The sequence below is a fragment of the Porites lutea genome, chromosome 6 (genome assembly GCF_958299795.1).
Source record: "Porites lutea chromosome 6, jaPorLute2.1, whole genome shotgun sequence".
Taxonomy (NCBI): domain Eukaryota; kingdom Metazoa; phylum Cnidaria; class Anthozoa; order Scleractinia; family Poritidae; genus Porites; species Porites lutea.
In genome coordinates, this window is record NC_133206.1 from 5,728,056 (window position 1) to 5,744,427 (window position 16,372).

The 16,372-nt window shown below is 37.9% G+C and overlaps 2 protein-coding genes across 2 annotated transcripts in view; one reads left to right on the plus strand and one right to left on the minus strand.

Annotated features, from left to right (window-relative positions):
* LOC140941804 (polyunsaturated fatty acid 5-lipoxygenase-like) overlaps nucleotides 1-16,372 on the plus strand; it is a 46,970-nt gene that overhangs the window by 9,575 nt on the left and 21,023 nt on the right. The gene's annotated exons all lie outside the window — the stretch shown is intronic.
* LOC140940860 (polyunsaturated fatty acid 5-lipoxygenase-like) lies at nucleotides 1,399-16,111 on the minus strand. The gene is made up of 14 exons (XM_073389830.1): nucleotides 16,046-16,111; nucleotides 14,448-14,799; nucleotides 13,138-13,276; nucleotides 12,237-12,410; nucleotides 10,260-10,441; nucleotides 9,744-9,762; nucleotides 9,145-9,242; nucleotides 8,021-8,219; nucleotides 7,266-7,372; nucleotides 6,861-7,115; nucleotides 5,929-6,035; nucleotides 3,169-3,271; nucleotides 2,346-2,564; nucleotides 1,399-1,780 (listed from the first exon to the last, which is right to left on the minus strand). The coding sequence occupies exons 1-14, from the start codon at nucleotides 16,093-16,095 to the stop codon at nucleotides 1,547-1,549; spliced, it is 2,238 nt and encodes a 745-aa protein (XP_073245931.1). The 5' UTR covers nucleotides 16,096-16,111; the 3' UTR covers nucleotides 1,399-1,546.

Consider the following 16,372-nt stretch of genomic DNA (forward strand, 5'->3'; position numbering starts at 1 on the left):
CCGTGCATAAATTTAGACGTCCAGCCGTTGAAGAAAAGTTGAACGCCAGAATCTAGGTCAAATTTTAAACCAGTGAGGTCGAAAATTTTACTGGAGCGGTGAGATTACCATACTGCTTTAATGGCAAAGGCGCGGTTGCCTGGATGCGTGGTAAATCAGCTTGGAGATGCCATTTGAATTTGCTAAAGTAACGCGTCAGTTTCCTGTGAACTGAGCGACAGCATTGAATTTCTTGAATGATTTCTTGTTGTGAATCAAGCATCTGCTCAAGTGATAAAACACATCACAGACAAACAAGGGGTTTTACGCAAGGATGTCTACATTTTCTTTTTTTTTTTTTCCGAAGAGGAAGTTATAAATCGAGTTATTCTTTGAATAATCTCCTTCTAGAAGGGGAAGTAAATATTTTGAACAAAAGTTTTCAACTTCTCAATGCTTTTATGTGCAAAGCAGAACGATTAATAGGCAATACAATTAGGTACACGCAAAATTTTTTAAGCTTTCGGCAAACTTAAGGTCGAGAGAGGATATCCTAAATTGACTATAGAATTATTTGAAAGATCTAATCATGTGCACACACACACACACACCTTTTTTGGTTTTGGCATCCGGCGTTCTCGTTATAATTGCGGAGATGACGCCACCTTAGCGAGTGAGTGACACATTTGCATATCGTAGCGCCGCACCCCCATCCCCCAAAATCGATCTTTCGCTACGGGTATCTGCTAGTTTAAAAAAAAATGAATCACTGGCTGTTTTCTCTGCATAACCTGTGATTTCAGTCGGTGAAGGAGTTAAGTACATCTACTAACAAAGCTACGACCAAGGACAGTTGGTCAAGATTACAACCTTCTGTGCGAGAGGCCCCCAGTTCGACTCCCAGAAGTGACTTAAAATCATTGTTTGGACTTCTCTCATTTTTGAGTAGCTTTGAGTAGCTTAAAAAACCGGTAAGGTGGAGCAGGCGGAGCGCGGGGAGCACTGATGGAGAGAAAAGGGTAAACACTGGGTAAAATGAGCGTAACTTACCTCACCTCAGGTTTGTTAGTTAGATTCAGCTACCGACGTAAATTAAGGGCGCTTTACCTTTTAACTTTAACCTAGTTTCACAGCAATGTTCATAACACACTTTTATTTTTATTTTGTCATCCATGGTTTTTTGTTTTTTGCTCGTTTTCTTATTTTATAACATAGCACTGAGTATTGGAGACTTGGGTTAGCGCGTTTCCCCTCATTACCACGCGCTTTTCCAAAACATATTTTTAAATGTAGCGATGACATTTTCAAATTTCAATTCTATGTGGCATGTTTTTCAAAAGAAGTAGGGTATCTGAGAGAAGGGATCAATAACATTCTAACCTCAACAAAAACAAGACAAAATCTTGCGCGTGTTGTGTTTTAATCTTAATTAAACTTGATCTTTACAAAATAGAAAGTCACATTAGTTTACGTTTTGCATTAGCACTCCTAACGGGCTAATATCTAAGCGTGCCTTTGTTATCACACACATCCCATAGAATGACACAAAAAAAGCAACCCCAATGAACTAGGTCTGAACTCCGTTCGGAATCCATCTTGGAATGAAGTAGGGATATGTGAGGTCATCCTTGTCCTTCCGTTTCTCGTTCCTTTCTTGCAGTTTGGGCTGAACAACACGCATCAAGTAGCTGTAGTGATTGTTGATAATGTTAGCGGCCTTACTGTCCTCAAGACTGTCGCCGTAGTCAAACAGTGAATCAAAGCGGAAACTTGCTAACGAGTTGCTGAAGCTTGCCTCAATCTGAAAAGATAAAAAAACAAATTAAATCGCTTCAGCAAAAACGTATAGTTACGGTATTAAATTTAATTCATTAAATTATAATCTAAAAAAAAAACAGTCATTAAGCTCCTGGCTGACCAACTTTTCAATAGATGGATAGACTATCATTATTTTGCTCTTCGTGTCAATTTACTAATAAATGAACAAAAAAATAGACACAGATAATTTCAAAGGCATTATTTGAGCCTGAAGGCTAATTTAGCTTGTACGTTTTCTAGTTATTCCCCAGTCATTTAGTTTCTCGTTTTAAATACAGGTAAAAAAGAATGTTACCTAAGAATCAAAAGTCATTTTTCGCAGAGTAGCACAGATGGCGCAAAATAATTTCAACAAAGTCAACATTATGTCATATCGTGAATAATATTACTTGGTTATTTAGCCGCGGTTGTAAATTTTCGGTCGAACGATAGCCTCAGCTTTTATATTTTCGGGATCTATTAGTCATAACTATCCACTCGAAGTTAAACTTTTAATAAGGGCAATGAAATTTAAGTTTAATAATCTTAGATATGAACGCTGTGCCTACCGCAGATGTAAACCTGTTTGGGAGTCGGTAAACAGAAAATTCACCCTCTTTAACTCTGGTATCATTGTACAGTTTCGTTGGCAGATTAGGGATGTACACGGCATAGTCTGTCAGCAGGTAGTTGCATGCGGTGTGCTGCAGGCTTAGGTGTGAGATAATCCGGGTAACAACATCACAGAGTTCTTCTTTGGAGTCAATTCTTGCAGGGAACTTTTGTATCTGTCGGTTATTTAAGTGAAAGTGGCTTAAATAAAGAATGTAGAAGTACCCGACAATTTGACATCAGTTTTCGCGGAAACGTTTTGGTCGCCAAGCTTGAAGAAATCATTATCTATTTGTTACTCAACCGCACCTAAAACCGTAAAGTTTATAGACAATAAAACACACCTAAATTACCAAAACTGATGAGCAACAAGGGGTTAACCAGAAAAGCTCTAAAAAATAACCATTCCCTTTGGCTTGGCTTCCATTATTATCGTCCGGATAGGCTCGGTCGTCTCCAAAAAAACGTGGTGATCGAAACTTTTCGTCAGGCCGGACAACGATTATGATTAAATGTAAATTTGAAGTAGTGCAAGTTTTAGCACTTTCAGAGTAACTGCGTTGTACAAATCTTAAATGAAATGCACCCGCTGAAAAAGTACGTGTTCGTCTTTCCCTATAAAACTACGAAGGAATTTGGAAGGACTGCTATTCATTTTGGAGGGACTGCTAGCACTCTTGATTTTCATTGCACCCAAAGTTGTCTGATTTTCTAAAAGTCACTTTACGAGTTAATGTACGCAATGAAGGTACTAATATTAATTGGTATACTGATACTTACTCTTCCAATTCCGCCATTCTCTCCAGTTCCGTTGAGAGACAGTTCGTTGAGGAAAGCCTCGAGTTCCTTGTCTTCCTGGACAGCTCTATCGTCTTTATAATATCTGAAAAAAAAATTGGCTATGTTATTATGAAGCTATTATTGGTCATGCAGTAACTTCCTCAAACTAATGAATCCTTGAAAAAAATTGTATTCAAAGTTTTGTATTCCTTCATGTCATAGTATCGAAGAACCTGAACAGCCCTTTATCTCCTAAACTTCTCGACACACACATGCACTATCGAGATGAACTTAACATTAATGTAGGTAAGCGGGTTTTAGCTTGTTTTTAAACTAGGAATTATTTTGAATGAATAATAAAACAATTATTGAATTCGGCTTCGTATCATAATAAATGGATTTAGCCAGGGCTAAAAGCGAAGCTCTCATTGATAAGTTTATTAAATCAAACAATAAACTTGTATTTCACAAATCAGTAAACTTTAGAGCACATTCATATGACTTTCGAGGGAGGGGCTAAGTTACTTTAATTTAGAGAAAAATAATTTGCAAATAGTCCAAGAGTGAACCAAATCTGACATCGAGTTGATAGCCTTCTATGTACACCCAAAAAATAGGAACCATCTTCGATCACATTTAAGAGACATAATGGCTCTTGATCACAGTAGATTAGGCCTGGAAAACAAATTCTTGGGAAACAAATCAGGCCGAATTTTTTGCGTTCAACAAGTTTACTTTACAAAATCTGGGGGCGCGTAAACCAACCTATTATACTTTTTATACATCCCATCTGAGGTGAAATAGTACTATGAGGCGCTGTTTTTATCATACAGACCTCGGACAGCAGTATTTCACAATTTTGAAATACAAATTGCGCTCATTCAATATTCAGGACGATCTAAGAATGCGTGGGCTTTTAGCGAAACCGCTAAGAAAAACTTTCCAAAATCACCTATACGGCCAGCCGGTTGCGAGCTGTGGAGTGTTGAAGGAACATTAATAGAATTACGCTTCAACATAATAAGGAGTTTATTTTTTATTTAGTGGTTTTATAACGATGTGCAATCTTCAAAAGCGTTACGCGCGGCGTTTTGAGTTAACTCCTGCAAGCGATGTTCATGAAGGACTGAAAACAAACGGCACAGCGATTATAATTGCAAGAGAGACTACTGACAATCCATAATGAAATATAATTCGGTGAAACATATACAGAGACAACAATTTTCATTCACGAAGACAAGTATTTAAGTGTCTCTAAAAATCCTGAGTCTTCAAGTTTAAAGCTTAACTTTATGTTTTAAGCCCGCTTCCCGGTGTTTTCTTTTTTCAAAGATGAACTCGAGCCAAGAAAATCGCTCAAAGTTTTATTTTACAGCCAGAATTTTAATGAAATACTCTTTGGAACTTTTTCTTTCTATTTGCGGTGAGAAAATTTCTAAAGGCTTTTTAAAGTTCTGTTAGCTTATATCAAACCTGATCTCGGTCAGATCATTGTCTCAAGTCTCACAAACGCGCATAAACTAAATAGATGCATAAACTACGCTCGACTTCATTAAATAAGATATTAAAAACAAACATCAAATACAATAATTATTCAGGCTTACCATTCGAGATGCAGCTCCCGGAAGCTATCAAGTAAGGCCAGAATCGCTTCAGACTTTTTAACCCTCTTACGACCTCTATTACGCATCAAGCAAGGTGAAAAACGAAAACAGTGCCATCCGAAATCAGATTTCCAACTTTGACAAGCGACGTATTTCTCAACCAAAAACCCAATAAACAAACTAGCCATGAATAACAGTAGACTCTTGATTGCAGCTGAATTTCATTTTGTACATCCAGTAGAAAAAGACGTTTCAAAACATCACAAGTTGACACAAAACTCTGTCAGCTTCAGCTGTCAAAGTAAACAAGATTCAAGATGCTGCATAAATTTTCCACATGAACTCACCTGTCAAATTTTGACCAATCAGGGTATAAAAATTAGGCGTAGAGCGTGACCAACGCAAGACCATGGTGAGAAAAGTCAAAAGCAACTGTTCTCCCTGCCTGTAATAGCTGGCTGAATTTTCACGTCCGAGATCAGTTTGAAATCAAACTTTTAATTGTGCGGCACATAAACACAACATATTTCATATGAGTCTGAAAAAAGAAATAAGCTTGAGCCTGCGATCGTTTGAAAACTAGTAACCGGTCAATGGATAACTCATGTTCATGGGTGGACACCTGAGCCCGCGATACGGTCAGGTGATACTAGTCAGTGGATATCCTGTTTTGACAGCTGCCAATTGATCACAAAATTGATGTGCAATATGTGTACAATATCAGTTGTCCTGTGCTCCCAAACTTGCCAGAAAGTGTGAGATTAAACATTGGTATGCCTGCGGTGCGGACGGACGGTCGTTCGTTCGTTCGGTGTACGGTCATGTGATTACCAAATGTCCTGGGATGGGTAGATTTACTTACCCGTAGTGCTCCGCTAGCGCGCGCTTCGTGCGCGAGAGCTCCGCTATGAATCCGCCGAGGCTGACACCCTACCCGATCCTTATAATTCTTCAGATGACACGAAGCCGAATTCAATAATTGTAGATTTGTAATGTTTTTGAAGAAACTCTATGAAAAAGTGAGGATGTTAAGAACTTAAAAATATTTTGTATGAATGATTTAAAAAACTTTCACCTTACGTGTTAATATGCAAAGGTATAAAGAAAATTTTATCAACTCTCCTGACCAGTAACTTTGCCTGATGAAAATACTTACAAAGAGACGTACTTCTCCACCATGTGATCGATTACTCCTAAAATCTCCTCGCCATCATCACGGTAAGGAAAGTATGGAATAAGTCTCCGGTCATCTAGTCCACGTTTCTATTAAGGTGTATTAACACCACACACATAAAAAGGTCAAGACTGGCAAAAAGTATCAAAACTAAAACTAAAACTAAAGACTAAATCCTTCATATAGGGAAGTTCTTACAAATAAAAAGGTAGCGTTTCTTTTTTGATGCCAGGAGTCGAAGTTTCATGTCGCTGACTGAACCAGAGAATTATTCCTATCCATACTCGCTATGCACAGTTTTATGTAACTTCAGATCGAGTTCCGATAGAAATTGAATGTTTGACAATCGTTTTAGGCCATGGACCTTAATCTTATCGGCATGAATTAGCCTAGTCCACGTTTTAGTCAAAAAGCAATTGTTCTGACAAAAAGATGTCATTAAAAAAGTGGGAATTTTTGTGCTTCTTCTGAGGCAGGCATGAAGCTCAGATTTAGGTGTCAAGAGATGTTAGAAATAGCTGATATAAATGTATGGATTGTAAGCATTTAAAGGAGCTCTTTCACAGCAGTCTAGTTTAGTATCGCTTATTACTCTTCCTTACTCACTTCTGAAATTACCCTCAGCGAAGAAATTATTTGTAAATGGCACCTTCCTGACAAACAAATTTGTCTCCCAAGCATTATAATTATTCATCTACACTTATAAAACAACACAGATGAAAAACCTTTAGAGCGAGGAAAACTAGTTTTCTAACACCCCGATTGCAATCAGTTGAAAACTTCTTCGTTCTTTTTTCTCCTTTTGTGTTTGCTCACACTGCTCATTAAAGCTTCCATTGTCTGAATTTGGCTAGATTCCACTTCACAGCTCTTTTTGATGAAACTAAAGAAAGTAAGATAGCATGACAACAAACCTTTACTTCTTCTTTCAAATTTGTCACCTCCCATGTGGCTACTTTATGAGAGTCTTTTAGAAGCCTTGCGGTGCCGGTATTGCCATGTGCAAAGAGCAAATCCATAAACTGTGCCTCGTCTACAAGCTTTGGAGTTCCAAATGTGTTTGGGACTGTTATTTCTCTGCAATGAAACTTGAGTATTTGATGAAGAGGATGCTGGGATGAAAAGGTCCGTTTTAGGATAACACAAAATGGCTCCATCAGATAATGAATCTTTAAAAGAAAAAAATCAAGAAATAAAGCGTTTATTATTATCATTATCAGTAACATTCGTTATCAGTATCATTTAGTATCATTATTATTATTATACGAGTCTTAGAAACAGGCAAATATGAAATATGTACAGCACTTTAATGTCATCACCTTTGCGAGGTGCTCCACGATTTGCGCGTAGCCGAGATCTGTGATTTGGACATTAAGCTTAGCCAGCATCCAGTTGCCGCCATCTTCAGGAGTGTGCACGGCTGAATCTAAAGAATACAGTGATAATACTATAAGTTGACCCGGCATGCTGTCACATTGCAAAATAGATAAATGAAGATGTAAAATGAATCTACTAGAGACTCGTCTACATATTTACAGCCGCTATGAATATTTATCGACCTTGCGGAACTGTATATTCTTTTTTTTTTATTATTGTATTTTATTTTCTTTATTTTCCGAAGTTACTCTTTCCAGATTCCCAAGTTTAATTTTTATCCTGGTTTTTCGACGGATATTCACTGACTGGTCCTTGAAAACTAAAACAACATGGTAAAAAAAAAAAACTATTGGAAGAGATTGAAGAAGTGATATTGTTTACAGTGAAATCAGGTTTAGAGTCTGATGTTTGAGTTTCCTGTACAAAAGTGATAGATAATAGGAATTGCTAGGAAGCTTTCCGAAAACTGAACAGGTATAGCTGGTAGCTCTTCTGGCCTCTGATCACTGAGCCAAACCATCTTGTATTACGTAGTACACACGCATGCGCGGCAATTTCAACTACATTTGGGGAAATAATTTTAAAACTGATGTAAAATACTGTTAACGTATCCCTTCCCCGTATTGCAGAAAACTACCCATTACATTTAGTTAAGTGTATTGGACATTTTCAGTCACTCACATGTTTAGCATTTTACCTGGTTTATAATCCATTTGAATGGCCACAGGAACAAGCTCATTTTTACCGTTTTTATTCCCCTTAGACGCAAACAAAGCGATAGGAGAGAGAAATTTCCACATTTTTCTTCGAGGATCTCTATCAGTAAGATCTGGTGATTTTGCCATGTCGTCACACATCTCATATCGTAGAGCGTAAATGCGGCCCTGATCTATAGCCTGCAAAGCAACACAAGTGGCACCGTCCTTAAAATTTGTTAAACGAAATAAATACCCAGTACAACTACCTGGCTGGAAATAGGCGGCCTCTGGTCAAATAGCATAAAGGGACTCTCTGTTACGCTTGTAGCTGAATACAAGCAGAGTATAAATTTTAATTAAAATTTCCCCCCCATGTTTTTGTCATGCAACATAAGGCTAACTAGGTTATGTATTGTTTGATAATAAGAGGCCCGGAGATTTTTATGTAACCTTGATACAACTACGCAGTCTTTACCTGAGGGTAAATGAAATTGATCGGGTTTATTCAACCGATACAAGGTGGGATTTAATTAGTTTTTATATATTTATTGTATTTTACCGATAAATTGGGAGTAGCTGTTATGTTTCACGGGATTTAACAATATGATTTTATTTATTTTATATTAATTGTCTACAAGCATTATTAATCAATTTCCGTTTTGCGTAGTATTGCTTATAATAAGCTTCGGTAAAACGGGCAACAAAAACGTGCAATTGTTATGCAACATTGCTGCAGAACAATTTAAAAAGCCATGTTGCACGCCGGTTTTACCACCCACTTTCAAACTTGTTCTGAGAACCTGATTTGTTGTAAGACAGGTTTGATAGGGCTGGTAAAACGTTCAACATCGCTATTCAACTCCTTTTGCAGCATTGTTGCATGACAAGTTGCATTTTTTGTTGCCCGTTTTTCCGCACCTTAGACGATCAATGAGCGGCCATTCACACATTTCTTGTCGTCATAACGTTATTTAGTTATTCATTTTAATTTTCATCAAAACCTTTCCATCCAGTGAGAAAATGAAATTGCAATCAGATCCATTAAAATAGTATTAGCGATACATTCAGTGTAGTTTGACTGAAAATTTTTATCTCAAAGTATTAGGACTATATATATCCATACTGATTCTAAAGAGTCTTCTGTATTTAGAGCTGCTTGCACCGCTTTTTTCCATTCAAAGGTGGGATTCAATGTTGCCTTTAGTTCCCTCCAGTCAAGTCCTATTTGTCCTAATACGGAAAAGACTTTTGTAAGGTAATGTAAAAAAATATAATTATTATTTTTTAATTTGCTTTTAAACTAGTAAAGCGAAGATTAGTAACTGCGTCCGAGGGTTTTCCATTAGAATTGATCTATGAGGTGGCAGATAAATGTCAAAAAAGTGAAGCTGAAGCGAAGTTTGTACAATTCAGTGAACTATGCAGACTAGTTGAATCGCCAAGGCTGAAGTATCAGCAGTATCTTCAATGCTTTTATGTATTTTTAATAACTCAACACGATTTTAATCGTCGCAATCGTTGTGGTAGAATTAAACGATGAAGTGAATAGATCTATCAATTCCAATCTGTTTAGGTAAGAATTCCGGCCTTGGTAACCTGGTAAATCCTGGCAAGTTCAAATTGCTCCTGGAACTCCAAGAATGAGCCATCAGGTTTTGGCGCGAGTGTTAGAATTTAAGTTAAATTTTTTTTGGATCGTTCGCAGTCGTTCAGTGTACCTACCACGCTGCTCTCCTCTCTTCTCTTCTTTCCCTGCAAAGAACAAAACCAAAATCAGTTGAAGAGTGTCTTTACCTCAATGAGGTGATGGCTAGTTTACGGATAACGGTTTAATTTTTAATTCGTTTTATTTCATTTAATTTCATTTCCTTACATTTTACTTACCTCACCAATAATACAACCAAGCAGATCGAGTGTCAAAAATAATCCAAGTGGCAATTGAACACTTTTCTCTAGTAAAAACGTTTTTTATGTTCGCAGAAATTTGCATAGCCACTGATAACGAAAGTGAAATCGATCTACGGGTTGGCAGATTTTTCCCATCACTGACTGTACTAATTAAACAGGGACGATTCTCTTTGACACTTTTTAAGGGGACTTGTTTAGAAGTTAAGTATCAGCAAAGTCACAACCTCACAGTACTTTAAATCCATTTTTGGCTAATATGTGAAAAGTTTAGGTAGATTAGGAAAAAAGTAAATGGAGAGCAATGTTTTAGCGCAAACCTAGGGAAAAGACATGCGTCTTCCGCGAGGGTTTACCTTTGCAATTTCCCCATTTGCCTCTGTAGTTTTTTGTAGTTGAGCACCACGGTCGAATGTGATCATCTTTAGTGCACTTCGTATATTTCCTTCCATAATAGGTAAATGGAAAATAGCACCATTCACCTTTTGTGGTCTTGACACTGCAGTCCTCGTCGTCTGAAAGCACGGGAAAAAAGCTTTCGTATAAGATATGGTAATTGTGCCTCCTTACCCGCTTGTTTTTATACCCTAAATTTCGGGGTCATCCGCTCAAGATTTGTGTGCAAGAGCGCCTAAAGAAATGAGCAACAACGAAATATTTGGGTAAAATTTTGGCCACGTAAGATGGCAAAGTTGAAGGCACGAGGAAAAGGCACCCAAAGTAAGATGAAAGTAACATTAAGAATTAAAGAGGCGGAGGAAGGGAGGAGGAGGGTCAAATTCGCAGGGCGTGTTAAGCCTGGAGACCAAGAGGACGACTTTGAGGATCACAGCTTGTCTCATATATATACCCCAACCTTAAATGAAGTCGAGGCTACAAGGAGGCAGCGTGGCCGAGTGGTCAGCGCGTTGGACTCGTAATCTCGCGGTCCCAGGTTCGAGCCCGCGCCTCTGGCCACTTGCTGGATTTGTTCTCGGTCGTCCCAAATTCAAATCCTCTGAGCCACGCTTGTAAATAGCCAACCGGTTGCCTCCCGCCAGTTGGGGTTTTTATTCCTGTTATGTTATGTTTAAATTATTTGTTTTTTAAGTATTTGATTGGAGTACCTGTAAACTAGCTGGATAAGCTAAGTGCACTTTCCAATATAAACAAGCCTTTAAACCTTTTTTTCTTTTTAAGTACTTTTCCAGACAAATTCGTGACAAGAGTGAGTGAGCTAGCTCCTCTTTTGCTCGTGACTAGTAGTTTTACAGCTGTAGTAATATTCCGGCAAGTAACATCCCAGCTAGTGATTTTCCGGCTAGTAATTGTCCGATTTATCTCGTGATATTCTTTTGATCAATAATTTGGACCTTGCTCACAGCCCTTCCCTGCCGAATAACATATGTTGAAGCTGAATTGGTGAAGAGGAGTCAGTGCTCTTCTAAGCAAACAAACAAAACTCCTTCAGTGACTGAGAGACATAAACATTTTTTTATTTGTAGGCAAACAAACTGTCAAACATGGCTTTCGAATAAATAGAAATAGTTAGAATACTACATTTTCTGAGCCAATAATATACTCCATAGCATCAAAAAATACTTGATGGAAGGGGAAGAAGCACAGCACAAGGGCACTTAACGGCGGTTTCCTCCTAAATGCATTGAAAACACTTTTTAGGCTGTGCAGAGTACTTTTAGATCTCTAGAAATGCATTCTAAGCAGCGCTATAAAATTTCTGTTTTGTCATCCTAGGGCAACTTGAGTCTTTTCGAAATTACAAGCGCTTGAGTATTATTTTCCCGAAAATTTTAGATGCAATTTGACGTATTACGAAAGTGAGAAATTTTCTCATTCCTCTCTCCATCACACTTTTTAATCTGAAAATTTTAGGTTTCCTCTTTTGTACGAAAAATAGCCTAACTTGGGAAGTGAAATGTGAAAATTAAACTTCAGAAAATCGTAGGAAATTTATTAGATAGGCTTCGAAATTTGTACATGAATGGAACGGTCATCTAGAACGTTTTAGCCAGTGACTTTAGCCCTCCTATAATAGAAAATTCTAGGCAATATTTGCTTCTCCGCACAGTTATTTTACAGAAAACAGTCGTTGGGTGCCCCTAACAGTATGGCTCAGTAGAATGAGGTTTGTAATTTTATATATTATTAGCGCTTACCACTAACTAATAAAATAAACAAATTGAACTTACCCATTCCCTGTTCTTCAGTACCTAAGGAAGAGGGAGACGTAACACAAATTAAATATGAAATATAAAGTGAGTAGCAACCAATAAAAATTAGAGTAACAATTAACAACGTTTCTTTTGTTACCTTGACAGTTTCCCCATCTTCCAAAATTATTTTTGAAGATATATTTCTGACTCGTTGAACACCAACGTCTATGATGGTCTTTTGTTGTACACTTGTGATAGACTTTACCACGATAAGTAAAAGGGAAATGGCACCATCTTCCGTCAGTCGTTTTTACTGTGCATCGTCTCTTTTCTACACGAAACAAATCAATTAAGGTAGAATTATAATATATGTGTTATTGTACAAGCGAATAAGATTACGATGACCTAGAAATTGGTCAAGCCCAATTTTTTGCTTTTTCAAAGGACCGATCCAGTTGTGGTCAAACAGAAATTTGCAAAAAAGAACGAGGCCAATATCTTGCCATTTTGACCAGTCAAGTTTGATTAATGAAGGGTTTATGATGGTAAACAGAACTAAACAGATCTTTTTTTCTCCAGTTGTGGGACAAAAGCGGGAGATCTCCAGTGGATAATATAGATCTACTCGTGCCTGCTTGGAGAAACGATCAAACATGACCTGATTTTACAGACGACAGATAAATTTTGAATTCCTTCTTTCTTTCAACAACGAATACAGATGGATTGAGCGAGTTTAAAGAAATTGAGCCCGATCATTCCATTTATAACAATACCTAACGAAAGTACCTTATACCTAGCTAATAGGATGTCCTAATATGTTCCTTATAAAGTTTAAGTGTGTTGAAAGCAAGTCTCCGATCGAGTACCATTTATTTTGCTAACTTCATTGGCACTGAGTTCTGACGATTAAAGTTTTCCATCTCTATCCTTCTACTGAAGGTAACTTTTAAAGAACCCACATCGTTTAAACGTCCTCTACGCAGAAAATTACCCTTTGAGAAGAGATTTGAAGATACACTTTGTTTAAGTTACAACTGGTCGCGTAGGTAGAGACGTACCGTGTCCGTGAACTGTCACCCGCTTCAGTGACATGGGATTGGGGCCTGCCAGGCGTTGCTGAGTAAAGTGCTTGTCGTTTATCCACTCGGGCTTATTGTCGACGAAGGCTTCATATCGTGATGGCAGCCGAGCATACTCCTAATGGTAAAAAACATCAAAGTCTATTTGCTGTCTGATTATTGGGCCGCCGGCACAGCCCAATTAAAAATTAGTTTTCATCGTCTCCGTCAAAGAGGCAAAATATCGGACGGAAGATCCAGAGGGCGCGATAGGAGTAGTTATACACTTAGTATGCAAAAAGTGAGATAAGCATAATACCCTCCAAAATATATTAGACCACTACAACGTATAGCCCAATGTACGCCCACTGTAGGCGTCTACTTTAAATTTAAATCTTTTGGATTATCGATCCGACACATGTTATCTCATCTTGCAAGTTTCATTGGGATTTAAGTACACCAGTGTAGAGATAAGCAAAAAGAATTCACACACACCCGGTACGTCAATGCAAAAAATAGCACAAGGAGCTGAATCTAGGCGTATGTTATATTGCCACGTTTTCGAAAGTAGATCGACATTCACTTCAATAATAATAATAATAATAATAATAAAAACAAGCTTTTCATATTTCTTATCCATAAATGGTCGGAGTCATCATAGTAAACAACTCTAATTTTACAACCTAAAGTTCAAAAGAAACTAGGGAAACTAAAGTGGATTTCAGTTTCAAGATTTGAACGGTGTGTAGTAGTGGTAGGGTCGTGAGGGAGGCTTTTTAGAGAGATACACTGTCGAAGGACTTGAGTTTGATGCTGGGCTAAGAATTTCTTACTATGTTTAGTACTGACTACTGTCATTAATTTTCATTGCGTCAAAAGAAAAAGGAAACCAGTTGTCTCAATAATGGCATCGATGATTACAATTTACGACAGGAAATTTAACATAGACAGTCAGGCAACATAGACAACACGGTGGGCCAGTCATGCACAATTGACAAAACAATACATTTTTTGTATAGAATTTGCATGAAAAAAGATAATTTTAAATTCAAAAATTCCCAGCAAAGGAACACGATATTGTTCCCGTCAACTAAGTTGGCCCCTCTGACACCAGTTTAATCTGGCAATACACTGACATCACGGAGGCCATTTTAAGATTTAAATATCAAATTTATTACATCACCAGCGCATATAAAATGTCGTTCGGCCCGGTTCAACCCTTGATTGAATGTCAGACGTTAGCAGTTACATCTGACTTAAGGTTTTATGCAGTTGAACTCGGTCTTTGAATAACAAAACAATATACTTACGCCAATTGCAGGTTCTAGAGCCGACTGAAAAAACGCTGACAACTTCAGATATTCTGATAGTTCCGTGATTTCCTGACCAGCGGTTATATTGTTGTACAAGTCAAAGGATTTACTGCTTGCTTGGGTGATTTGAAGATATGCCGAAGCGTAGTATCGTATAAAGGGATCTTGCAAAGCAATAGCTCCCAGCTGCTCAGAGGTCATGTTCAGTAAGGCAAAGCCATGTAAATCTGGATCATGTTTTAAGGTCCAGATCTTCTTGTTCTGATTTAAGGCAGCATTTCTCGACACTTTACAGGCAGGACTGGCGTGCTGGAGAAGGGATACTTCACATGGCGTAGCTGATACATACCTTGGTAAAATTTCAGAAGTTGTTTGTCAGGCTTGCGCATGCATAAGATCATGGATCCTTTCCTCCAAAACCTTGTAAAAACATTTTTGTCTTGCTCGGTATAGAGTAAACAGATTTTAAAAATCTCGAACTCTCAATTGCTCGATGGAAATAAGTCGCACACACCGACATTTTGAAAACTGGAAGGGCATGAAACATGAGGCACGGAAATTTTGGTCGGCGGAAACTACATATGTTTTTTTTTTCTTTTTTTTAATTTATGCAACATTTATGTCATACATGATTAGCGACGGTTACTAGTGGGCTGTAACATATAGCCTAGTAGTAGCTCAACCAATCAGAACGCAGCATTGATAATATTGGCATTTTACTCGAAGCGCGAGTCGAGGAGAGGAGGAAAATAAAGCGCCTGTTATCACTCCATTGTTCTGGCTCTTCCCACGTTCAGCACATTAACGTTGCGTTCCAATTGGTTAATTGATGACGCGTTGTTCTTGCGAGATTCTGGCATGTTTGTCTGAAACAAAATGGCCGTCAAGCAGTCATGTTCTTGTGACGATGCTGTTCGAGAAGCTTTCGTTTATTTCCAAACGTTCCAGAAATAAAGGGAAAAAAAAAGAAATGTTTAAATTTATTACTTAAGAGGAAAGATGTTCTTGGATTGCTTCCAACTAGGTCTGGATATTAAGTCTCTTTTACTAACTTTTCGAAATTAAATGTTGACAGGCCAAACACGACTCATAAGCTCGTCATAATGTGAAACGTGACCATGGAATTTGTTTGAATAACAGGTATTCCCTCTTTTCTTCCTCTCCGCTGTTTTTTTGGGCATAACTAAACTAAACTGACTGAACAAATGTTACTTTTGCTGCACTGAGTTTTACATTATTGAAGGTGAGTTTTGCCCTGGTAGTTGTTATCCATGTGCGTTTTATGCTGCTGTCCGTGTTTCTCAGTAGCCAGAAATTAAGGTGACAATTTTCGAGTAATAGATCGTGTTTTCGTGGGTCCTTTTGACATCATCGCCGTTACTCAGTACTTGTGGGCGTAGGTGGGCGGAAGAGCAAGAAAAATGGACCTGGTAACAGGCGCTTCATTTTTCTCCTCCCCTCGTCTTGCGCTTCGCTCAAAATGCCACGTTCGCCTTGCTTGGCTCATTAAGTGCCTGTTATGCAGGCTACTGTAAAGAAAAATTATTATGAGAATATCTAGGAACATACTTGGGGTAAAACCAAGCAAGCCATACCTCAGGGTTGTTTTCAAGAACAACAGAAAAAGTTGTAGGTTGAAACTCATAATCAAAGCTATAAGACTTGTTGATTAACTGCATGAACTGAGAATGGGTTAACGTTTATGCTTGAGACGTCGACTGACGGGAGTGCCTATGAAGCGTAGCTTTGCATACATGTATTAAGATATCACTTTTTCTAAATGAATAGGTGATTAATTCTTAAAGCTTATTTCCATCCCAACACAATACAATGCTCGTATTTTTGTCAACTTTTAATTGTACTAACCGGGCCCTTCTGGCATTTATTAAAACAAAGAACAAAATTTAAATAAGAAATCAAAT